At 50.5% G+C, this 24,567-nt stretch overlaps 1 protein-coding gene across 21 annotated transcripts in view; it reads right to left on the bottom strand.

The window, feature by feature from the left end:
• Positions 1–19,754, bottom strand: part of dlg1b (discs large MAGUK scaffold protein 1b) — a 63,110-nt gene extending 43,356 nt beyond the window's left edge. For 5 of the 21 annotated variants that reach the window (XM_008402866.3, XM_008402864.3, XM_081598726.1 and 2 more), the window contains exons 1-4: positions 18,946–19,751; positions 16,175–16,306; positions 7,959–8,122; positions 5,201–5,272 (exon numbers count right to left, since the gene is read on the bottom strand). In XM_008402866.3, coding sequence (XP_008401088.2) covers positions 5,201–5,272; positions 7,959–8,122; positions 16,175–16,306; positions 18,946–18,964 — 387 coding nt within the window. In that variant the 5' untranslated portion in view covers positions 18,965–19,751. Of the gene's footprint in view, positions 1–4; positions 252–5,200; positions 5,273–7,958; positions 8,123–16,174; positions 16,307–18,945 lie in introns of those variants that run through there. The other 16 variants (XM_008402870.3, XM_081598734.1, XM_081598737.1 and 13 more) reach the window with 7 other exon arrangements.
• Between the last annotated feature and the right edge of the window lie 4,813 nt (positions 19,755–24,567).

Genomic DNA, 24,567 nt, shown 5'->3' on the forward strand with positions numbered 1-24,567 from the left:
TTACCTTGGTTGTGACGATACAAATGCAGTCCATCGTTCCGAGGCAGCGGGAGGAGAACAGCCCGGCAGCATCAGCATCTCATCCCGCGGCTTCCCTCCGCAGACTCCGCTACATCCACCCGGACCGGCCGGCTGCTGCGGTCTACCCGAGTCGGAGCGCGTTCTCAGCGGACAGCCAGCTCCACCCTCCCCGGCCCGCCTTCATACCGGACCGGAGCGCAGCGGGACCAGAACCCCTCTGACTTTTCAGATGCTCAAGAGCCAGGACGCGTTCAAGTGCTGCCACACAACTCGGAATTTTCCTCACTTACACACCGTTTTTAAAGGGCTAGTATTGTGTAAAATCATCTTTGAGCTTTCCATCACGTTAACATGTTTTTCCCTCAAGAACACATCTGGAGTGTTTAAGAAATCCTTTAATCTCCATGGCAACCACTCAGCTGAGTTAAACACCTGGGTGGATCTAGCCCCACCTTCTAGACACAGCTCCTCCTTTCTACTTCACACAGCAGCCCTCCACCTGCCACGCCCCCACTCAGCTCCTCCAGACTAGCCAGCAGCAATTAGCCAACAGCTGGTGGACCTGCTGAGCTCATAGGAGCTGCTGCTCAGAGCAGCGCTGCTAACATGTTAAAGGGTTAATAGAGGAGCCATGTTGGGATGACTTCCTGGAGGCGGAGCTTTAGAAAGAGCAGGAGCATCTTAAAGAGACAGAGACCCAATTTCAAGGCGGTAAATTACAAAGTCACATTTCTTCCAAGTCACGTCTGATATATTCAGCATTTTTACAACAAATGAAGATTACAGTTACTTGATTGTGCTATAAAATGGCTCTAAGAACCTGGGAAACACGTAATCCTGCCCCTTTAAGGACAACAGGAACAAAAAATTAAATAAAAATTTTAAAACAGTCAGTTAATGAATTTTAACTGATCAAATATGTTAAAAATTATGAAGCTTACTGAAGACGACTCAAAAAACTTAAAAAAACTAAATAATAAAACGCACCAACAGGCGTCATCCTTTAATTAAACTGTATAACTGAACCAGAAAGCAGTTAAACCTCTTTAGGAGACTTGAATTTGGGTTCTGGAGGCCGGCCCACTCTGGGGAGGACCCGGACCTCCGTGGGTCGGTTCTGACCCGGCGGCGCCTCAGGGTGGAGGTGAGGCAGAGCGGCTCTGATGCCACGCCGCTCCAGCCTTTGTTCTTCAGCGTTACACACACCAACTGCCTGGAACCAACATGTATGATGACTCAACGCCAAATGGCTCAGGATGAAGAGGAGGAAGAGGAGGAGGAGGAGGAAGAGGAGGAAGAGCGTGTGCTGCGGCAGCAGACCAGGCTGAGTGGGCGCGCCACACAAGTACCAATCATTCACACTTCCATGAATCCGTCATGCGGCTGCGTCGCCGTGTGTGTGCATCATCATCATCATCATCATCATCATATGGCGTGTTACATGGCTGGTTATGCAACAGGAAGTGATGTCAGCAGCCTCAGATGTACCTGTCCTTTGTTTCTCCTGTTTATCGTCAGTTTGGCTCGAATAAAATCATTTTCTATGATTCTGAATCAGATCAATAGATGAATTATCGGCAGCCATAAAAGAATCGAACTGGACCCGATCGGTTCCGGTTCCACCTGGTGGGATCTGCTGGGTCCGCAGCGTTTCTTCAAATATTGATTTAATATCTGCAGTAAGTCTGTCACAATAACTAATGTTATAAATTATTCCAGGAATTATAAACGATGTTTTGAGATCATTTCCCAGAAATAAGGCAGAATAACTTAAGAACACATAATCAAAGATCAATAAACTTTAGATTCTAATAAACATTTAAAATATCCACAATAAATCAACACAAAAACAAATGAAATGTAAACTTTGAGACCCAAACACCAAACTGAAGAGTTTTATCTTTTAGTTTTTGGTAGAAAGAGAAAAAATGATAAATTATACAAATGGAAATTATTGAGTTAGTTTTCATTTATGATATTGGGTTTATTGCTTATTGCCACAGGCAGGAGGAAGATTATTATTATTATATTCAACTGTTACAAGTTAATTTCATACAAGACTTGACAGAAAAATGTTTAATGAGTATGAAATCATATCAGTCGCTAATATAAATATGGTACTAAAATCGAGTTATTTTTAAAGGACTGTTGTTTGTCACTTTCTTCAAGAACATTGTGATCAGTGATCAGCTGGTAAGCCTGTTCTGTGATCGGCTGGTAGAGGCTCTGTCCTCCACTAGGGGGCGTTCGCCTGCAGGGAAGAACAGAAAATCGCTCTGCTGGGTTTTAAGGTGCAACAGCAGAACTGTGTCCAGCACAGGTCAGTTACGCTTTAGATAGTGAGAAAAGGGTTGGGATGAGCTGCTGCCAGGGGCTGCACGGTGGCGCAGTTGGTAGAGCTGTTGCCTTCTGGGTTCGATTCCCGGCCCCGGTCTTTCTGTACTCCGTTTTCCTCCCACAGTCCAAAAACATGACTGTCAGGTTAATTGGTTTCTCTAAATTGTCCCTAGGTGTGTGTGTGTGTGTGGTTGTTTGTCCTGTGTGTCTCTGTGTTGCCCGTCCAGGTGACCTGTCCAGGTGACCCCGCCTCTCGCCCAGAACGTTACCTGGAGAGGCAGCAACCCTCCTGACCCACTGAGGGACATGGATGATCTGCTGACATCACTGCTTACAAATAACTTTAACATAAACAAGAGTTTGTTTCACTGACTATTAGTACTAAATCTGTACATGCATTTCATTTAACGCTTCTGTGTTTTAACTTGTTTTCCAAAGCGTATTTTTTGCAGTGTAAATAAAACTGAACAGATTTTGCTTTGGTTCACTTTCTATAAACCAAAACAGCACAGAGAGTCTTTATTTTAGTGATGTGTGAGATGTAGCGCGGCGTCCAGGTTGTCCTGCTCAGACATCAGAGATCAGCTCATGTTTTATTCTCTGCTGCTGCAGCGAAACTCCTGATCTCAGCTGAAGAGCAGCAGCCTGGCAGCGCGGAGCCCCAACACGGCTGCACATCCAACAGCACCACATGTTTCATAAACTGAACTTTCTCTGCAATGTGACTCAGAATTATTCAGGAAAAATTGGCTTTTTCACAGATTTTTCCTTAGAGAACATCTAAAATATTCCAAAGGAAAAGCAGATCAGGAGCAGCAGCACCACTGAGGGTCACATGATGCTGAAGGCGGCACAGTTATCAGAAATAATCAATATTTTGATATAATTGAACTGACACAAACCGAGCCATTTCATTTCACACAGCTTCACACATCAGCGCTGCAGACACTAAGCCCCGCCCCCTTCACCTGGCCAATCAAACTCCTGCATAGGCCTGTCGCGATAAACGATAAATCAATTAATCGCACGATAGATTAAACCCATCGACCTCATTTTAATTATCGGATTTATCGTCTCTTCCTGCCTTTTTTTCTTTCTATTGATGACACTGAATGAAAAAGGCTCATTCAGGGTCAGTGGAGAGCACCGGGTAGGGTGCTCTCCACCCTACCCGGTGCTCTCCACTGACCCTCCCCATTTCCTTAGTGTAATGTCAAAAGGTCTTGAAACAATATTATCGTTTATCGCAGTAATTTTTTAGACAATTAATCGTCCAGCAAAATTTGTTATCGTGCAGCTTAAGAGCCGACATCAGAAGTCTGTTTTATAACTTATTATAATTTGATCTATAAATTCATATTGAAACAGAAACAATCACAGGAAATAGACTCAGTGCGAAATGCATCACGATCAAAACAAAAGCCCAGCTCCACCAGACATCCTCATCATCATCCTCATCCTCATCCTCATCCTCATCATCATCCTCATCCTCATCATCCTCATCGTCCAGAGAAACAAGTCCTGCGTCCTCCTGGGCCGAGGAGCCGTCACTCCAAACCAGACTAGAGTTTAGAAATGACTCATGGCTGAGACGTTTCCTCTGGCCTGATGAAACTAAACCATAAAGATCATTTTTATATTTGGAGACAAAAGCAGCTTCACACCATCGACAGGTTACAGAACCTTCAACACGGGCCCATCAGAACCGCTCGGCTAAAACACGTTAAAACATGAAGCAGATGAGAAAATGGCCGATGCCAGAACTGAAACCACAAACCAGACCACCACCATGACTCCAGGTCCACCAGTACAGCTCCAGTCTGACCTGGACGACCAGGGGACGACTAGAGGACGGCCAGGGGACGACCAGGGGACGACTAGAGGACGGCCAGGAGACGACCAGAGGACGACCAGGGGACGACCATTGGACGACCATTGGTCAACCAGAGGACGTCCAGACGGCGGCTCCTGGAAGTCGGGGTCAGGCTGAAGGAGGACCATCCTGATGGGGTTTTCTGCAGAAGTTCCCTCCATGAGGTTTGGGACGAGCTGATGACCGCTGTTTGTTCTGAGGCACCGCCCCTTTAAGGATGTCAGCCAATCAGCTGTGAGGATTCGTGTCTGGGTCGTCACCTGGGTCGTGCAGATGCCGTCTGAACCATGGCAGCCATACTGGCCCCCAGCATTTTGGTCTTATGAGTCTCATGCTTGTTCCTTTGTCCTTGTCCGTCTTCATGGCCGTTGCCCTGGTGACCATCGTCTTCGTGACATTGTCATTGTGGTCTTTGTCTTCAGGACCATGTTGTCCTTATGACGTCCGTCTTTCCGACTCGAGCCATCACAACCTTCATGACGTTTATGGCTTTCATTCTTATTCCTTCTCTTTATGGTCTCATGTCCACATTGCAGAGGCAGGCAGGAAGTTGGAGCGGCGTCTCGAACTGAACGGACGCCGAGACCAGAGGTCGTCTGTCCCAGACGGTAACCCCAGGAGCGCCCCCCTGTGGACTGGAGCTGTACTGTTCAGACCCAACAACATGAACCAGAATGAATGAAGCACAATGACCCTGAACGCCTCACAGACCGCCTCAACGGGTCGCTGACGGTTTGACGCCACAACATCCAGAACTTTCTGTGAAACCAGAGGAGGTTCTGATCCGCTCGGACCTGGTTTCACGCCGGTCCAGACGCTGCTGTGATCAAACTACAGCGACGCACTGAGAGCCCAGAGCCCCTCCTCCCCCCGTCCGATGGTCCAAAGCACACGAGGACTGATGGGACATGCGGCGGAGGTGGACGACACCAACAGCCCCTCCCACCAACAGCAGAGTCCGGTTCTTACCTGGCCGTCATGGCGGGGGGACAGCTTGGCCTGCGCCAAGGTGTGCAGGATTTCGTTAAGGAGGGGGGACTCCTACGGAGGTCAGAGGTCGTTAACAGTCAGAGGAAACAGGAGACAGAGAGAGAGAGAGCATTCAATGACAACAACAAGAGCAGAGTGGGTCAGAACCTCCAGCCAGAACTAGGGCTGAAACGATTCCTCGAATGATTCGAGAACCTCGATTATTTAAATTCCTTGATTAAAATTTTCCTGCCTGGAAGCTTCGTTAATTTACGTTTTATCATTTAGCGCCGTGTTTCAGCCAGAACATGATCTGCGTTGCGTGCAGCTTTGACTTCCTCTGAGTTGTTGACGGAAGCTACGTGTTAGCGGCATAACGTCCAATCTTCAGGTTCGGGGATTTTACCGATTGGTGATAATTCCGGGTTTTCATGGTTTTTGGGGACCAATAAACATCCTTAAAATGCCCGGAGCAGAAAGGATGCCGGGAGTCCGGCAGCCTTTCTGCTCCGGAGCTGCTGGTTGGAGCTGAGGAGGATTTATACAGGTGAGCGGAGAGACGGAGCGGCGGGCGGCTGATGCTTACAGAGCAGCTTTACGGACGAACCGCACAATAAACTTATATCATCCCGGTCCGAACAGACGGGAGGCGGAACATGGCTGGTAGATGAGCTTCTGAACGGAGGAGCCGTAAATATCCCGTGTTGCTCCCCCCGTTCGTTCGTCCGTCCCCTGGTCTACCGATGGTCTCTCCCCCCGGCATTAGGTCTCTTCGTTCGCCTGTCCCCTGGTCTATTTCCTCCCCTCCACCCCACATTTTACCTTCGCCTGCCCTCTGACCCCAAACCCCCCAATCCAGGAGACATTCCCCGTATCGTCAAACCCAAAGCTCGGCAGGTTTGGGGCAAAGTGAGAGTTCAGCTGTTAAACTGACTGAAGATGAACAGAAACTAAAAGTTTAGACATTTTTATAAGAGTATTTGTGAGCCTGGCTCTTTATTATTACACTGAATATAATTCAGATTTTCATAAAAACGTTTTTATGTTCATGACATGTTATGTCATGTTTCTGACAGATGCCATGTCAGTCTTATTCACACCCATTCATATAAATGTTACCCAGGTTCATTTTCTAAACTACAAAAAGTAACTGTTAGGGAAGCTCAAATAAGAAATGGACTGGTATTGATATCTGATAGCAACACTGCTGTTACACCAGATTTACCAATATTTTATAATTTTTTTAATCCGATTAATCGTAAGAATAATCGATAAATAACTCAGCTACGAAAATATTGGTTTACAACAGCCTAGCCAGAACCTCCAGGCTGGACCTGAGGAGACGACATCAGATCAGCTTTACCTTCGTCCTTCCACTCAACCTTCTACTTCAACACACCCAGACTGGTTCTGTTCGGAGTCAGTTAGCGTCCAGAACCTTCCAGAACCGAATTGGAGGGGGCGGAATCAGCAGCAGACTTACATCTCCTCCTACCTTCAGCTCTGAGCTGTTGCTGTTCTAAACCGTTTACAGCCGGGTCACATTGATCCGGTTCACAGGTTCTGGTTCCCCGGGTTCCCACCGACCCGCGGTTCTCACTGACCCGGCGGGTACCGCAGAGAACGCCGGCGGTTCTCCACGGTACATAAGGAGATCTGAGACTGATCCTGAATTCCCCTTTATGGGACAAAATGTTCAGAGTCAGGAATCTGTTCAAAATAAAGAATCTGTTCAGATTCGGGATTCATTCAATTTGAATCTGTTCAGTCAGGGATCTGTTCAAAATGAAGAATCTGTTCAGTTCATAAATATTTCAGAAATGGGAATGTGTTCAAATGAACGATTCTGCTGTGGGTTGGGAATCTGTTCAGATTCGGAAAACTGACTGATCTGAATGTTCTGGTTCAGGAAGGAGAACTGAACGGAACTGAAGAACTGAACCTAAAGAACTGTTCACCAGACCACCAACAGACCCGGATCGGAACATCGGCCAGATGAATCAGAACCTCCAGCCGTGGCGATTCAGATTCTCAGTGAGAAGAAAAACCTCCAGTCAAAAATCTCACCTGTGTCTTTAAATAACTCCCAGTTTTCCCAGTATTCCCAGTTTTCCCAGAACTCCCAGGCCTCCTGTACACGCAGGACCAGAACAGTTTCCCTCAGAACCAGACCGGACCGGTTCTGAGGCACCAATCTGAGGCTCCTCCTCCTGACAGACAGCAGCTGTCGGTTCTGCAGCGTTCCTCAGACGTCCGACCCAACAGAACCACAGAGACCCGGTCGCATGGCGTCCTCTGCCAGATTACCCATAATCCCACAAAATCATGTAAACACGGGATTATGTGACTGGAAGAACCCGGCCGGCCGGCCGCTTCCGTCATGGTGACGGGTCACTGGTTCTGATGGTTCGGGTTCCAGTCGGACCGCCTGTTTACAGACAGGAGCTGCTGCCACTCATCCTGTTCACCAGAACCAGAACCACAGCAGGTCCGATCTGCTCAAATCAACAGGAAGTGACCCGGTTCTGAGCCTCAGAACCAGCAGATGGAGGGGAACCGGGCCGGACCCGGTGGTTCTGTGTGTTCCTGTCACTTTAAACAGAACCAGGAGCATCAAACGTGGACCCGGCTCCCCGCGGAGCGGCCGGTCGGCGCCGGTCCAGTTCTATTTAAACTCCTCTGATCTATTTTTACTGCAGCTATTTTTGCGGCGGCAGGAGAAGACGAGCGGCGGCGCCGGTTCTGGCCCGGTTCCTACCTCGATGCTGGTGCTAAGGCTGGGCAGCGTCTCGGAGGTTCCGGTCGGGCTCTGCAGGCTGGACAGGTCCCACAGGTGGAGCGGCACGCCCGGCTCCGCCCCCCGGGAAGACTCCGCCCACCGCTGGCTGTCCAGTAAGGTCACTTCGTAAAATTCCTGGATATCTGCGAGGACAGAGGAGAGTCCATCAGAACCGGAACCGGGTCAGAGGTTCTGCTGAACCCAGACTGTTTTAATGATGTTCTGATGTTAACAGCAGAGGTTTAATCACAAACGGACAGAAACCAGAGAGGAACTGATCTGAACTAATACCAATAAATACTAATAATAATATTAATAATAATAATAATAATAACAAACTGATCATATTTAGCAGCTTCATGTTTATAAGCCTGTTGACCAGAAATAAATCATTAAATATCATTAAATTTATTAGTGTATCAGCGTTTAACATGGTTTTATTTTTCTCTGCTCCTGCAGTTTCCATGGCAACATTCCTTGGTTTTCCAGACTCAACTTCCCAGAGTTCCTGGCTTTTATGTTCATCTTGAAATATTATCAAAACTGAAACTTTTGTGTCTCTCATTCTGACAGAAAGAAACATTTTAACACGTTTATGTTTAATGTGTCATCAGAAGAACCATTAGAGTAAAAACTAACCACAGAACAATACAGAGTTAAAACAGAAACTCAATGAAAAAACAACTTTTATTCTATATTTAACCATCAAAGTGAACATTCCTGTCTCAACTTTTCCCCTGGAATATTATCTCATTTCTTCTACTGCTATAAATAGAAAGACAGAAACAAGAACTGGGAGAGTAAACGACAGGAGGAACAGGAAGGTCGACCTGAAACTGTACACAAGTTTGATTTTTCATCTTCAGGAGTAGAAACATTTCATGGCCTCCAGGGGGCGGCAGAGAGCAGCCTGAACATCTGAAACTTTGACCTCCTCAGGAGCTTCAGGCTTTAAGCTCCATGTCTTTAGCCCCGCCCACTCTGCAGCGCTAACAAGTCCCAGCTAACAAGCCCCGCCCACTCTGCAGCGCTAACAAGTCCCAGCTAACAAGCCCCGCCCACTCTGCAGCGCTAACAAGTCCCAGCTAACAAGCCCCGCCCACTCTGCAGCGCTAACGAGTCCCAGCTAACAAGCCCCGCCCACTCTGCAGCGCTAACAAGTCCCAGCTAACAAGCCCCGCCCACTCTGCAGCGCTAACGAGTCCCAGCTAACAAGCCCAGCCCACTCTGCAGCGCTAACGAGTCCCAGCTAACAAGCCCCGCCCACTCTGCAGCGCTAACGAGTCCCAGCTAACAAGCCCCGCCCACTCTGCAGCGCTAACGAGCCCCAGCTAACGAGCTAAAACTAACGAGCCCCAGCTAACGAGCCCCAACTAACTAGCCCCAGCTAACGAGCCCCGCCCACTCTGCAGCGCTAACGAGCCCCAGCTAACGAGCTCCAGCTAACGAGCCCCAGCTAACGAGCCCCAACTAACGAGCCCCAGCTAACGAGCCCCGCCCACTCTGCAGCGCTAACGAGCCCCAGCTAACGAGCCCCAGCTAACGAGCTCCAGCTAACGAGCCCCGCCCACTCTGCAGCGCTAACGAGTCCCAGCTAACGAGCTCCAGCTAACGAGCCCCGCCCGCTCTGCAGCGCTAACGAGTCCCAGCTAACGAGCTCCAGCTAACGAGCCCCGCCCACTCTGCAGCGCTAACGAGTCCCAGCTAACAAGCTCCAGCTAACGAGTCCCAGCTAACGAGCTCCAGCTAACGAGCCCCGCCCACTCTGCAGCGCTAACGAGCCCCAGCTAACGAGCCCCAGCTAACGAGCTCCAGCTAACGAGCCCCGCCCACTCTGGAGCGCTAACGAGTCCCAGCTAACGAGCTCCAGCTAACGAGCCCCGCCCGCTCTGCAGCGCTAACGAGTCCCAGCTAACGAGCTCCAGCTAACGAGCCCCGCCCACTCTGCAGCGCTAACGAGTCCCAGCTAACGAGTCCCAGCTAACGAGCTCCAGCTAACAAGCTCCAGCTAACGAGTCCCAGCTAACGAGCTCCAGCTAACGAGCCCCAGCTAACGAGCCCCGCCCACTCTGCAGCGCTAACGAGTCCCAGCTAACGAGCTCCAGCTAACGAGCCCCGCCCACTCTGCAGCGCTAACGAGTCCCAGCTAACGAGCTCCAGCTAACAAGCTCCAGCTAACGAGTCCCAGCTAACGAGTCCCAGCTAACGAGCTGCTGTCGCATCCATCTGCTAAGTAGAAATAAGAAGATGATGATGATGATGATGATGATGATGATGATCTTCAACCACTTTCTTCAACAACACAGACCGGTTCTGACCCGCTGGAGCAGAACCTTCCTACTGGACCTCCCAACAGAACCAATCCTGGAAACCTGATTCTTCTTCATCACTACCATGCATGATGAAGAGGACGGAACCGGGCCTGCAGCAGCTGGAGGAGTCCCGGTTCGACCCGGTTTGGCCCGGTTCGACCCGGTCCGGTATTTTTGGAGCAAGCATCCAGAATAAGCAGCTGAGGGAAGCCCGGACCGCTGTTTCCTCATAAAGCCTCGGATCACCACTTCAGCAGCTCCTCACCGGAACCACCGGGCCTGAACCCGCCCTCTGACCAGAACCACGGCGTTTTCAGCCCGGAAACCACGGAGCGGATCTATTCCGGGCCGGAGCGGCGTGACGAAGCCAGAATTTATCACCAGCTGCTGCGTTCCTGAGGGCTTTTACGGCCCGCCGTGTTCCAGGGCGGTTCTGTTCTATCAATAGAACCGGCACCGGCTCCGTTTTACTGCCTGAGGATCAGCGTTACTCACATCCTCCAAGCCCGACCCACCAGTCAGAACCGGACCGGCAGAGTCAGCAGAGCGCCTCCAGAACCAAGGCCCGGCCGATCTCTCAGGGAAGTTCTACAGAACTTTGACCTTTAGGCTCTGAGCAGCTCCTCGGAGCCGGTTCTGGTTCCGGATGGAATTGTGTGAAACTCCTGAGCAGTTTCATCTTTCAGGAGCTTCAGTCGGACGTCAGCGGAGACGATTCCCCCTGGAGACCCGATTTATCTCCTAGGTTCTGCCCGACCGGGTCACGGTGGGTCTGCCCGACCGGGTCACACCCGACCGGGTCACGGTGGGTCTGCCGGGTCACGGTGGGTCTGCCCGACCGGGTCATGGTGGGTCTGACCGACCGGGTCACACCCGACGGGTCATGGTGGTTCTGCCCGACCCGGTCATGGTGGTTCTGCCCGACCCGGTCACGGTGGGTCTGCCGGGTCACGGTGGTTCTGCCCGACCGGGTTCCTGCAGCAGGGAGACAGAACCATGCCGTTCTCCACAGCGCCACCTCCAGAGAGCCAAGAGTAGCAGCTGGAATGAGATGACATGGAGAATGGACCCGGTTCCCTCAGAGGAACCGGGCCTTAAGCAGAACCGGGTCACTGTGTAATGAGGAACCGAACCTGAAGCAGAACCGGATCGGGAGGAACTGAGACTCGGATCAGGAAGTGAAACCGACTGAATGTTGAGAAACCAGAGAAGAGATGAACCAAGTTCAACTGAACGGATCAGAACCAGAACACCGTCCGACGGGTCAGAACCTCAGAACCGGCCACCGGGTCAGAACCGGCCACCGGGTCAGAACCGGCCGACGGGTCAGAACCTGGACCTGGTGAATCTGCAGGTCTTTGGGTCAGACCCCCCAGTGATCCAGTTCAGGGCGTCTCTGCTGTTCTACTGGACTGAAAGGTTCCGACCCGGTAGAACCGCGGCCACCTGCAGCGGTTCTGGGCCAAACTGTGGAAATGTTGAGAAACATGAATGTTTCTGTTTGGACCATCTGTTAGCAGGAACCGGGCCAGAGGGGATTACTGGCTGGAGGTAATCATCATGTCCACAGAGGGATTACACCGGGCCCGGCCCGGCCCGACCCGGCCCGCCGCAGGCAGCGGGGGGATTGGACACCGAGGCAGAAAATTAATTTTCAATAAACAGGCCTGGAAGACGGGTCGGGGCAGAACCAGGAGGTTCCTGAAGGAACCAGTCAGAGATGGGCTGAGTGGTCCAGTCAGGGTGGTTCTGGGTGGTTCTGGTGTGAGACCAGCAGAACCACCCAGATTACAGGTGGCCTTTATGCTGATGATGTGGTTCTGTTGGTGTTGGCTCAGGGTGCTGGAGGAATCCGGACCAGGTGCGGCTCGGACTCCAGGCTAACAAAACTGGGTCCAAACAGAAGGTTAACCATGGTAACCGTGGTAACCTCAGAGTTCGCCGCCGTCCAGACGGGTCAGGATCACCGTGGTAACCGTGGTAACCTCAGAGTTCGGCGCCGTCCAGACGGGTCAGGATCACCGTGGTAACCTCAGAGTTCGGCGCCGTCCAGACGGGTCAGGATCACCGTGGTAACCGTGGTAACGCCGTCCAGACGGGTCAGGATCACCGTGGTAACCTCAGAGTTCGGCGCCGTCCAGACGGGTCAGGATCACCGTGGTAACCGTGGTAACGCCGTCCAGACGGGTCAGGATCACCGTGGTAACCGTGGTAACCTCAGAGTTCGGCGCCGTCCAGACGGGTCAGGATCACCGTGGTAACCTCAGAGTTCAGCGCCGTCCATACGGGTCAGGATCACCGTGGTAACCGTGGTAACGCCGTCCAGACGGGTCAGGATCACCGTGGTAACCGTGGTAACGCCGTCCAGACGGGTCAGGATCACCGTGGTAACGCCGTCCAGACGGGTCAGGATCACCGTGGTAACCGTGGTAACCTCAGAATTCGGCGCCGTCCAGACGGGTCAGGATCACCGTGGTAACCGTGGTAACGCCGTCCAGACGGGTCAGGATCACCGTGGTAACCGTGGTAACGCCGTCCAGACGGCTCAGCATCACCGTGGTAACGCCGTCCAGACGGGTCAGGATCACCGTGGTAACCGTGGTTAGCTCAGAGTTCGGCGCCGTCCAGACGGGTCAGGATCACCGTGGTAACCGTGGTAACGCCGTCCAGACGGGTCAGGATCACCGTGGTAACCGTGGTAACGCCGTCCAGACGGGTCAGGATCACCGTGGTAACGCCGTCCAGACGGGTCAGGATCACCGTGGTAACCGTGGTAACGCCGTCCAGACGGGTCAGGATCACCGTGGTAACCGTGGTAACCTCAGAGTTCGGCGCCGTCCAGACGGGTCAGGATCACCGTGGTAACCGTGGTTAGCTCAGAGTTCGGCGCCGTCCAGACGGGTCAGGATCACCGTGGTAACCGTGGTAACGCCGTCCAGACGGGTCAGGATCACCGTGGTAACCGTGGTAACGCCGTCCAGACGGGTCAGGATCAGCTTCTTCATCCCCTCCAATAATCACTTTAGCAAATTAATTTGATTAAAGTTCAGCGGATTGAAGCTCCAGAGTTTAATCTGACAAACGGACCTGATGAGAACTGAGCTCATTAGGATCAGAACCACCGCGGACCGGCCCGGTTGGGTCCGACACAGAACCTCCAGGATTCTGGGAGTTTAGACTCAATACGTTCTGTCAGGGAGAGAGAGAGAGAGAGGAGAGAAGAGAGGGAGATGGAGAGAAAGGGGGGAGAGAGAGAGAAGGGGAGAGAGAGACGGAGAAAGGGGGGGAGAGAGAGAGCGAGAGAGAGGGAGATGGAGGGAGAAAGAGAGGAGAGATGGAGAAAGAGGAGAGAGGGAGATGGGGATGGATGGATGGATGGATGGATGGATGGATGGATGGATGGATGGATGGATGGATGGATGTTCTAGAACTGACCACTTGATGCAGAATCTGGATCAGAACCAAAAACATTTATTCTTTATAATAAATAATCGTTTTCCGGATCCGGATGTTTTTCCGTGTTTGTTCAGGAAACCCGGAACGTTCCTGATCTTCCAACGAGGAACCGACGGATTCTGCTGGTTCTGGTTCTGGTTCAGTCCGGATCACAAGTTTCCAATCTTCCCTGGGAATATGTGAGACCGTCACTGATCCAGAACCAGAACCAGAACCAGAACCAGATCCAGAACCAGAACCTGGATCCCAGAACCAGATCCAGGACCAGATCCAGAACCTGGATCCCAGAACTGGTCCTTCGTATCGCTGCCATGGTTTAAAGTTCAGTGAGATTCCAGAGAAAGTTCTGCTGCACACTGCCAGCCAGCTGGCCCAAAGCAGGCTCCAGAACCTTCCACTCCCTTAGCAGAACCGAGCAGCAGCTTCCCGGGTCAGAACCGGAGGTCCAGCGGGTCAGGAAACAGTTTACTGTCCAAACTAGAGCTGCTGGGCTCTCAGATACCGGCCCAACAGAACCTGAGCAGAACCCGAGCAGAACCTGAACAGAACCCGAGCAGAACCTGAACAGAACCCGACTCGGTTCTCAGAGGTTTCATGATTTTTGACCCGGTAACGGCCTGAACCGGGTCAGAGGAAACGGTTTGGTCAGCGTGTTTCCTCTCATCTTCATCATCATTAGTTCTGCAGGACGGGCGGGCAGAGGTCCAAACGGGCCGGTTCTGCTGGCTCGGCCCGGATCGGTACACCAAAATGATCCGACGGTTCTGTTGATGTTTCTGGACGACCTTAGGTCCAGAACCGACGGCTCATCAGCAGAACCTCCCAGGTTCTACTGGTCCTCCAGCTCTGGTTCTGGTTCTGCTTCACTCTCCTGCAGGAACAGAACCGGTTCTGGAACCGACCCGTCCTGGTTCTGAGACAGAAACGGACCCGGCCCACAGAACCAGAGCCAGAACAAACGTAGTAAACTCCAGGAAGCCGGTGTGGTTCTGGTCCGGTTCAGAGTTTCCCTCCAACCGGGTCCATTAACAACACAGGACGGGTCCGGAGTTCTGAATGAGGTTCTGTCAGCTGATCGGTTCCGGTCGGCATGCGGGTCACATCCAGCCTTTCAACCCGGCCGACGGATCAGAACCGGGACGGAGCTCAGAGCCCGGCCCGGTACGTGTTCTGACTGACAAAACCGACCCGACCGGAACAAAAGGTCCGACTCGGACGGGCCAAGGCAGAACCTGGCACCGGACCGGACCTTTACAACCCGGCTCAGGTTCTGAAGGTTCATTCTGTCTGGAAAACCCGGTGACCCGATCAGAACCAGAACCAGAGAACAGAATGTTTCACACACCACAGATTCCCTGGTTCTGTTCCCGACCCAACAGAACCTCCGGTCCAGTTCCCGACCCAACAGAACCTCCGTCAAATCAAAAACTTTAATTCATTCAGTTACCAGTGGAGTCCAGACTGGGACGGAACCGGTTCTTACTGGGACGGAACCGGTTCTTACTGGGACGATAAAAATCTCCAGGTTCTGTTTCCGGTCCCAACAGAACCTAGAAGAACCCAGAAGAACCTTCATCCTGTCTGCCTGAGCAGCACCAGAACCGGCTGCTGTGGGATCAGACAGAACAACCAGGAGCTGACCCGGTTCTGCAAACTCCGGGACCGACCCGGCAGCAGCCAGAGCGGGTCAGAACGGATCAGAACCGGGTCAGAACTAATCACAGCCGGGCCACAACGGGTCAGAACCGGGTCAGAACCGATCAGAACGGATCAGAACAGGGTCAGAACCGATGAGAACCGGTCAGAACCAGGTCAGTACAGATCAAAACGGATCATAACAGATCAGAACAAATCAGAACCGGGTCAGAACGGGTCAGAACCGATCATAACTGGGTCATAACGGATCAGAACCGGGTCAGAACGGATCAGAACCGGGTCAGAAGTGGTCAGAACGGGTCAGAACTGGGTCAGAACCGATCAGAACGGGTCATAACCGATCATAACTGGGTCTGAATGGATCAGAACCGGATCAGAACCGGGTAAGAACGGGTCAGAACCGGGTCAGTACAGATCATAACCAATCAGAACCGGTCAGAACCGGGTCAGAACCGATCATAACTGGGTCTGAATGGATCAGAACCGGGTCAGAACGGATCAGAACTGGGTCAGAAGTGGTCAGAACGGGTCAGAAGTGGTCAGAACCGGGTCAGAAGTGGTCAGAACCGGGTAAGAATGGATCAGAACCGATCAGAACAGGTTAGAACCGATCAGAACCGATCATAACTGGGTCTGAATGGATCAGAACCGGATCAGAACCGGGTAAGAACGGGTCAGAACCGGGTCAGAACGGATCATAACCAATCAGAACGGATCATAACCAATCAGAACGGGTCAGAACCAATCAGAACGGGTCAGAACCGGGTTTACCTATGAGCGCCTGGAACAGGTTGCTCTGGAAGATGTCGATGACTCTCTGGATGGAGAGCCGGAGCTGCCGGTCCTCCGTGTGGTTCAGCTTGTTCCGGTACTCCTCCAGGAGCAGCAGGGCCCGCTGGGCGTCTGGGGAGAGGGGGGTTCGGATCGGAACCGGGGGGAGGGGGGGTTCGGATCAGAACCGGGGGGAGGGGGAGGAAGAGGAAGGAGAGTTAAACTCTTCATCAGCTGCAGCCTGAAGCTGCCAGCAGCTCTGCAGCCACAGGAGACACAGACCGACAGAACGGGTCAGAACCGGGTCAGAACCAGGTCAGAACCAGATCAGAACCAGACTGGAACCGGATCAGAACCTGGTCAGAACCAGACTGGAACCGGATCAGAACCGGGTCAGAACCAGATCAGAACCGGGTCAGAACCAGACTGGAACCAGATCAGAACCGGATCAGAACCAGATCTGGAGCTGATCCGGTTCTGGACGCCGGTTGAACAGAACCAGGCCCGGTTCAGGATGATCTGGACCTGATCCAGTTGAACAGAACCAGGCCCGGTTCAGGATGATCTGGACCTGATCCGGTTCTGGACGCCGGTTGAACAGAACCAGGCCCGGTTCAGGATGATCTGGACCTGATCCGGGTCCGACTGGAACCAGAAGTTCTGGTTCTGAACGTTCAGAGGTTCATCCCAGAACCAGATCATTGCGTTATTATTGAAAGATACATTTTATTTTTCTGCCCAGCTTTTTAATGGAACATTTGGGCCCAAAGTAACTTTCATGATGATTTTGTGTTGATAAATATTTTACATTTCCAGTAACAGTAACACCTGTTACCTGTTACCTGTCACCTGTTACCTGTCACCTGGAATATCTGCAGCACGTTAGATTTGGACCTAAACCATCTTTCTAGTCAACTTTCCCTCCAATAACTGCTGAAATCGGTTCTGCTGCTGGTTTGTCTGCAGTGGGAAAAAATGAGGATCCGGTGAGCCAACAGCTGGAAACATTCCGGGTTTTTAAAGACGAATAAACTAAAACTACAGGAACCATTACGGCTTATATTGCGAAAGAATATTTTAAAGACTTTTTCGGCAAAGATACCTCAAGTTAAAGGACCTTTATGAGGACGCGGTAAATATTTTATTGATATTCCGGTTTATTTTTAGTTCCCACAAGCTGCCCCATTTAGAAGTTGGTTAGCAGCTGAAGCTAACAGGCTAGCTGGGTTTTAACTTCACCTGGCGCGGTTCGGCTGGGCTCAGCAGGGCCGGACTGAGCCGTGTTTAGCACCTTTAGCCCAGGTTCCGCCCGGGTTCGTGTAGCTCTGCATTTCTGGGTGTTTAATGTGTTTCTTTTCAGCGGCAGTTGGAGTTTTTCCCCCTCGGCAGGTTAGCGCACACCGCGCTGAAGTTGGCCTCTGCCTGAGAGCACCTGTAAAGGGCTAGTCCACAGTTTTTAAAGGTGCGCAGACGGCTCCTATCAGGAGTGAATCATTACAGGTTCAGAAAGCAGTTTGGTTATCAGAACATTTATTTTAATTCTGGTTGTAAAAGTTTTCATACAATTATGATTAGGCTGGACGGAGCTTAAGAACTGGACACGGATTGGATTCATGGATATAATTATTGCGTGACAGATTATATATTTATAGTCATGGAGATTATGGAAGCAGAAAACATTGCATCACAAAATATAAAGAGTCTGATTTCAGTTTAAAGTAAACCTGACTTTATTTTACAGTTTTAACTATTTTTGCCTTTAGTGTGGAAAAAGAAAATCATAAAATGTCATTTTAACTTTGTTTTGTTCTATTAGAGCAGAAAACTTCAGTCTAACCTAAAGGTTGAACTGTTGGACCCGGGTGGCACCGGAAAGAAAAACTGAGATTACAATAAACTAAACATTTTTAAACAAATCTGCCTTTAAGTTGTTAAAATATGAAAGAAGCTCAAATCAAACCATCTCAGATTCGACTGTAATTTTCTAACTTTCTGATGTTTAGCAGCGGTGATTAGTTATTATTATTGATGAGATTCGATCACAGAAAAACTCCTTTAATCAGCTGATCCGGCGCCACCAAGGATGCTTCCAACACCCAGAACCTCTCTGACGTCTCCCCAGCACCGCTTCACATCTACTCGCCAACTCGGCTGGAACTCCTTCCCAAAAAGATGAGTTCCTGCCAACAGCAGGAAAAGTGCTACGTCTATGGAGGGCCAGAAGGGACAAAAATAAACTCCACTATTTAGAAAATCATGGCGGTCATTGCAAATGGAAGATTTTTTTGAGTTTTCCCATAATGACAATTTAAGTTACAGTTGGCAGACAAATCGCAGAAATCATTGTAAAACTAGAGGAAATCCACAAATCTGGATTAGCTTCTGCCCCACGACTTCCATGGCCGATTTTTACAGGTAAAATAATAAATTATTTAATGTTACATTTAATTAATGGTTTAAATGTGTGTGGGTGGGGGGGGAGGGGGGAGTTGTTGTTTTTTCATTTCAGCCCCCCATATGTTTCTTTATATGAAAAATGTTCATGTTAAGATGTATTAAAATAATCAATAAAAAGGCTTAATACACTCTATGACGCTGCTTAAATACTTAAACACTACAGGTTGATATTTTACAGTGTGGACCTCAGAAGCTCAGAGTTGTTGAAACCTGCGGAACAGCCCTTTAGACCAGCTGCGATTGTGACACCAACTTCAGCCCCTTTTAGCCGTTAGCTTTCAGTCTGTTGGTCTGAAGAAGTGAAAGCGGCTTACCTTTCTTTCTAACGGGCATGTTCTGACTCGGCTCGGTTCCGTTAGGAGCTCAGAACCACACACACACCGCGCGCTCAGAGCAGCTTTCCAGTGGTTTTCCCCCCGTAAAATCCAAGAAAATCCAATTAAAATCCCTCCACGACGACACCAAGTTCCACACCGAGCAAACTTCCTGACCCGTCCAAGAAACACCCCAGAACTGAACCGGTCCCGAACCGGGACAGAACCACGCAGAAAACTTAGAACCCAGAGGGGGGGAGGGGAGCTCCGGGGAGGACTCGACTCTCCGAGCTGCACTTCCCCGCCTCAGAGGCTCCTCCGGCCGGCCAGCAGCGCTCAGGCTGGCCGCTGCTCGGCTCCGGGCTGGAAGTAAAGTGGAAATCTGTTTTCCAGCAGCTGGGATCCGGGATCTGCTCTGCGCCAAAGTCCGCGTTAAACACACCCAGTTTGAGGGCAGGCAGGGAGCCAGGCAGGAGGAGCTGCCCGCCGCTGCAGCTGCTGCTCCGGCTGCAGAGGAGGAGACCGAGCCGCTCCGGAGCTCCGCACCTCCTTCCAGAAAACCCGGGACAAACTTCCAGCCTAGAGGAGGCACTCCTGACTCTGTCCCACCGCCTGATCCCGCACCGGCCCGCACACTTCACAGCCCTGGAAGCCGCAGCCCGAGAGCTGCCTGCGTGTCCCACTCCCCGAGTGGACGAGTCCTCCTGTTTGCTCCTTCCCACTCCTCCTGCTCCTCTCCCCGCAGCCTTCCAGGTCTCACAAATCCCAAACTTTCCTCCAAAATGGCGTCTGACAGAGCTGCAAACGTAAACCATGTGATTCCTGGATCCCTCCCTCCAACCTGGCGCCCAATCATGCAGCTCACCTACAGGAGCAGGAGGAAGAGGAGGAGGAGGAGGAAGAGGAGGAAGAGCAGCAGGAGGAGGAGGAGGAAAAGTTTGGATGAGGAGAAACAGGAGGAAAACCGGAAAACTGAGCAAGAATCAGGAGATTAAACCAGAACCGGTCCAGTCAGCCAACCAGAACCCAGACTTCCTGGTTCTGATCATTTTAAAGTAACCAGTCCGGTCCAGAATCCTGTTCCTCCTGAACCAGCAGAACCAGGACCGGTCCAGGTTCAGGTTCTGTCGTTTGATGAGAATAAAATGGATGAATAGATGGATGAATGGATGAACAGATGAATGGATGAACAGATGGATGAATGGATGAACAGATGGATGAATGGATGAACAGATGAATGGATGAACAGATGGATGAATGGATGAACAGATGAATGGATGAACAGATGGATGGATGGATGAACAGATGAATGGATGAACAGATGGATGGATGAACAGATGAATGGATGAACAGATGAATGGATGAACAGATGGATGGATGAACAGATGGATGGATGAACAGATGAATGGATGAACAGATGAATGGATGAACAGATGGATGAACAGATGAATGGATGATCAGATGAATGGATGAACAGATGAATGGATGAACAGATGGATGGATGAACAGATGAATGGATGAACAGATGGATGAACAGATGGATGGATGAACAGATGAATGGATGAACAGATGAATGGATGATCAGATGAATGGATGAACAGATGAATGGATGAACAGATGGATGGATGAACAGATGAATGGATGAACAGATGGATGAACAGATGGATGGATGAACAGATGAATGGATGAACAGATGAATGGATGAACAGATGGCTCATTTCAGGATAATTTCTGGTTAATTTTCTTCTCCTGCTGCCATCAGAGGCACAGAACATCCCAGACCGTCGACCCAAACAGAACAGAACCAAGGAAGAGATCTGGGCAGGACGGATTGCTCTGATGGTTCTGATTGGTTCTGTTCTGCCCAATGAGAACGTCCTGGTTCCACCGTCTCCATGGTAACAGTTTTTTATTGGCTGTTGCAGCTTGGAGACTTCCTGCTGTTTTCATTCCTGAAGTTCTGGCCCAACAGAACCACCTCGGAGTCACCTTTAAACAGATCCGGTTCTACCAGAACCCAGCTGGGTTCCTGATTTCAGTTCTTCTTCTGTGGTTCTGGTTTTCCTCTAACAGGAACCTCTGGACCGACTGGATACGGCCGGTACCGCTCAGCTTATTGTCATCTATTCCAACTGTTAAAATCATTCATCACTGATAGCTTGTTGCTGGTTTTGGGTCAGAACTTTTCCCGGGTTTCAGTATAAACTGAAGAATCAGTGATGATGGTTCTGGGCAGAACTCGGTCCGTTCATGAGCTTTTCAGGCTTCATGGGAGATTCTCCCTCAGACGTGACTGTCAGGCGCTGCAGGACCAGAACCACTGGAGCCAGTGACCCGGTTCTGGACTGGAGCCAGTGACCCGGTTCTGGACTGAAACTGAGCGGTTCTGGACCGGAGCTGAGTGGACAAGGTCCAGAGAAGAAGCTGGAGGAGTTTCAGAAAGTCTCCATAGCAACGAGACAACATGGATGAATTTGTGTTTCCGTGTTCAGAAGTTCAGGTCCAACCTGATCATGTGACCTGTTGGCTGACGGGTCAGAAGGTTAAAGGTCACTCTGCCCATCAGGCTCGAGCTCCTAAACGGTGAGGTCAGAGGTCGAGCTGTTCCGCCTCCTCTTCCTCTCTTTGGAGCTCCGGCCGATGAAGGAGACGAGGCCTCCTTTATTTTTAGACCTTCATGTTTAATGGATGGACCCGCCTCCTCCTCGGCGCCGCCTCGTCGCCGTGGAAACCTGCAGGAAGCAGAGAGGAGCCGTCACGCCATCCGGCTGCTGGTGGATCCGAGTGGGACCTGGACTCCGAGTCGGTTCTGAACTGGACCAGCCTGGTCAGACCTGAACAGGATGGACAAAGTGAAACGGGTCAGACTGAGACATGGACGGGTTTATCCAAGTCAGATCCAAACCAAATTATCCAAGTCAGGCCTGGATGTGAGTCCGGACCTGGAGTCCGACTCAGATCTGGACGGGACGAGTGGTGAAACGAGTCGGACCTCGATGGCCTGGACAGAATCCTCCACGTCGGACCGGTACAGGATGAAAAACTGATCCAGGGATCTGCTGGAACCAGTTTTTGATTAGTAGTTTTTCTTTAGTCCTGATTATTTTTGCAGTGCTTTATGGTTCTGGGTTCCTCCGAGTCCAGCAGGTCCGGTCTGGACCAGCAGCTTCTTCTTTGTGACTTTTTGCAGGTCTCAGCAGAACTTTTGGTGATTTCTGCTATATTTGATGATTGTTCCCGAACTGCTCAGGTTTATCTTTGGTTTGTTCGGATGGTTCTGATCTTTGCTCATCAGAAATGTATCCTAGTTTTTTCTGGATTCGGTTTATTCAACATCCTGGCCTCTCAGTTTAACGGCGTGAAATCAGATCCGATTATCCTCTCAACTCGTCCATGTTTCTGTTTACAAGTCAACACAAACCGGTGCTAAGAAAAGCGTTGACACATTTTGGACAAACAGAACTTCAGGTGTTTTTACCAGGACTTTGTGAGATTTGGATAAAATCCTTCCTGTTGTTCCTGAAAAATAAATCAGTTCAGTTTAAATCAGAGGAAATAAAGTTAAAGTTGAGAAATTTGGATTTAAAACTGTATTTATGATCAGTTGGTGACTGATTGAAATAAAAATCTGTTGTTAAGACTCAGATGAGCAGAAATCCATTTCATCAGAACCGGGTCAGAACTCTGAAGCTCCTCCTGCAGTCATGATGCAGCTGCCTGAATATTAAATGGACCTGCAGAAGAACCAGACCCGGTTCTGCTGCAGCTCGCTCCGAGCAGCTCGGGGTTTATCCGCCCCTCTGCTGCGGTTCTGGCCCGGCTGGATGTGATTACTGCTCATGTCAGATTTCATCGGATCGGGACAACATGCTCATCATTAATCTACAGCTCAAATCTGGTTCTTGGCAGCCGGAACCAGAAACACACACGGGCCGGGATAAACGGACAGGCGCCCAGCGCTGGCTCCGGCATCACGTCGCCATGGTTACAGACAGGACTGCAGCCCGGGAGCATGCAGGTTAAAGCTTCAGCTCAACACACTGGACGCCCGTCATGTCGAATGGTTCCGGTCCAAACGGGTCGGACCAGAACATCTAAATGTTCTGATTGTTGCTGATTTTCCTGACGTTCGTTCAGGAAAGAAACTCTGAAGTTTCCAGTCGTGAAGACGATCCGAACATGTTTCCTCCATGTTTGTTTCTGTGTTTATTTGTGGAATTTGTAGTTTTTCTGGATTTCCTGTGTTTTGCAGCTGAATGCTCAGCCTGTGTTTGTTAACTGGGACGATGCTGCAGTGGGTCATGATGCTGCCTTGCAGTCAGAAGGTTCTGGGTTTGAATCCCAGCCTCATGCATGGAGTTCTCCCTGTGTCTCTTCCTGGGTACTCCAGCTTCCTCCCACAGCTCAAAAACATGACTGGATGTAAATAAGCCTTTAGTTCCAGTGGAACCAGCGTCACAGTTTTTATATTTATTTGAGTTTTATTACTTTTAAAGTCGTAATTCCTGACAGATGTTATGAATCCACTTCATTCCAGGAAAACCTGATGCTGAAGTCGAGGTCATAATGTTGTTCAGTTTGCTAAAGTTGTGCAAACCCAGCTGCCTGCAGCTCCCCTCCTCCTGACCAAGCACGTGGCGACAGTACACAGGAAAACTCCGTTTTCACAGGCAGAACCAGAACCAGAACCAGAACCCGGCTCGGTTTCAGCCATGCTTGTTTTTGTTGCTCATTTTGAGGTGAATCGTGACTCAGAGTCCGGCGTGTCGCGTTCAGCCAAGCTGACAGAAACGGGTTTCCAGCTGCAGCTTTGGTTCTGCTGGTTCTGGAGGACATCGGGGTCGTTGAGCTGGGGAAGCTGCAGAAATGGTTCTGTATCAGTCTTAACAATCCGGTCCAATCTGACCCGGAGAACTGTGATCCGATCCGGTTGAATGGACTATAGAGGGATCCGGATCAGCGGTTCTGGACAGAACTGGGTCTCAGATGGAGCAGCAGTCTGAACATACGATCAGCTGTTTCTGCTCCAGTGGGTTAACAATGCAGCATGTGAAGCGCAGCGGTACCAGAGCGGTACCAGAGTGTGACGGGTCCGACCTCCCAACAGAGGACCCAGTTTCTGTGAAACAATCGGATCCTCTGTCATTCCGGCCTGCTGAAGCTGCAGCAGGCCGGAATGTTTCTGGGTCCATCCAGAACCTGAAAGGCTTCACCTGAAGGCTCGGGTTCTGGAGGTCCGCTTTGGAGAAGCCGGTTCTGGAACAATGAGGCTGAGGGAGCAGCAGCTGCGTGCCGAGGATTTCCAGGCTGATTGTCATCCGTCAGCGCAGGATAAGGAGGATTAACACTTCTTATGTCATCCTCTGTTCATTCCTCCATGTGTGCTGGAGGTCAGAGGTCACCAACCAGTCTGGCTGAAGGCGTTACGTAACTGGAGGAGGTTCGGAACAACATTGTGTTTTTATGTTTTACATCATAATAAATGTAGAAAAACCCAACCGGGTCGCCTGTCGGTTCTGATGGCTCCTCTTCTTGTTATTGTCAGAGATCATTAATGGCTGATGGGTAATTAATTCACATCAACTCACATAAACCTGTAACTCAAACTGCAGCTACGCACCT

Source organism: Poecilia reticulata, chromosome 17 (assembly GCF_904066995.2).
Source record: "Poecilia reticulata chromosome 17, P_reticulata-male-v2, whole genome shotgun sequence".
Lineage (NCBI taxonomy): Eukaryota > Metazoa > Chordata > Actinopteri > Cyprinodontiformes > Poeciliidae > Poecilia > Poecilia reticulata.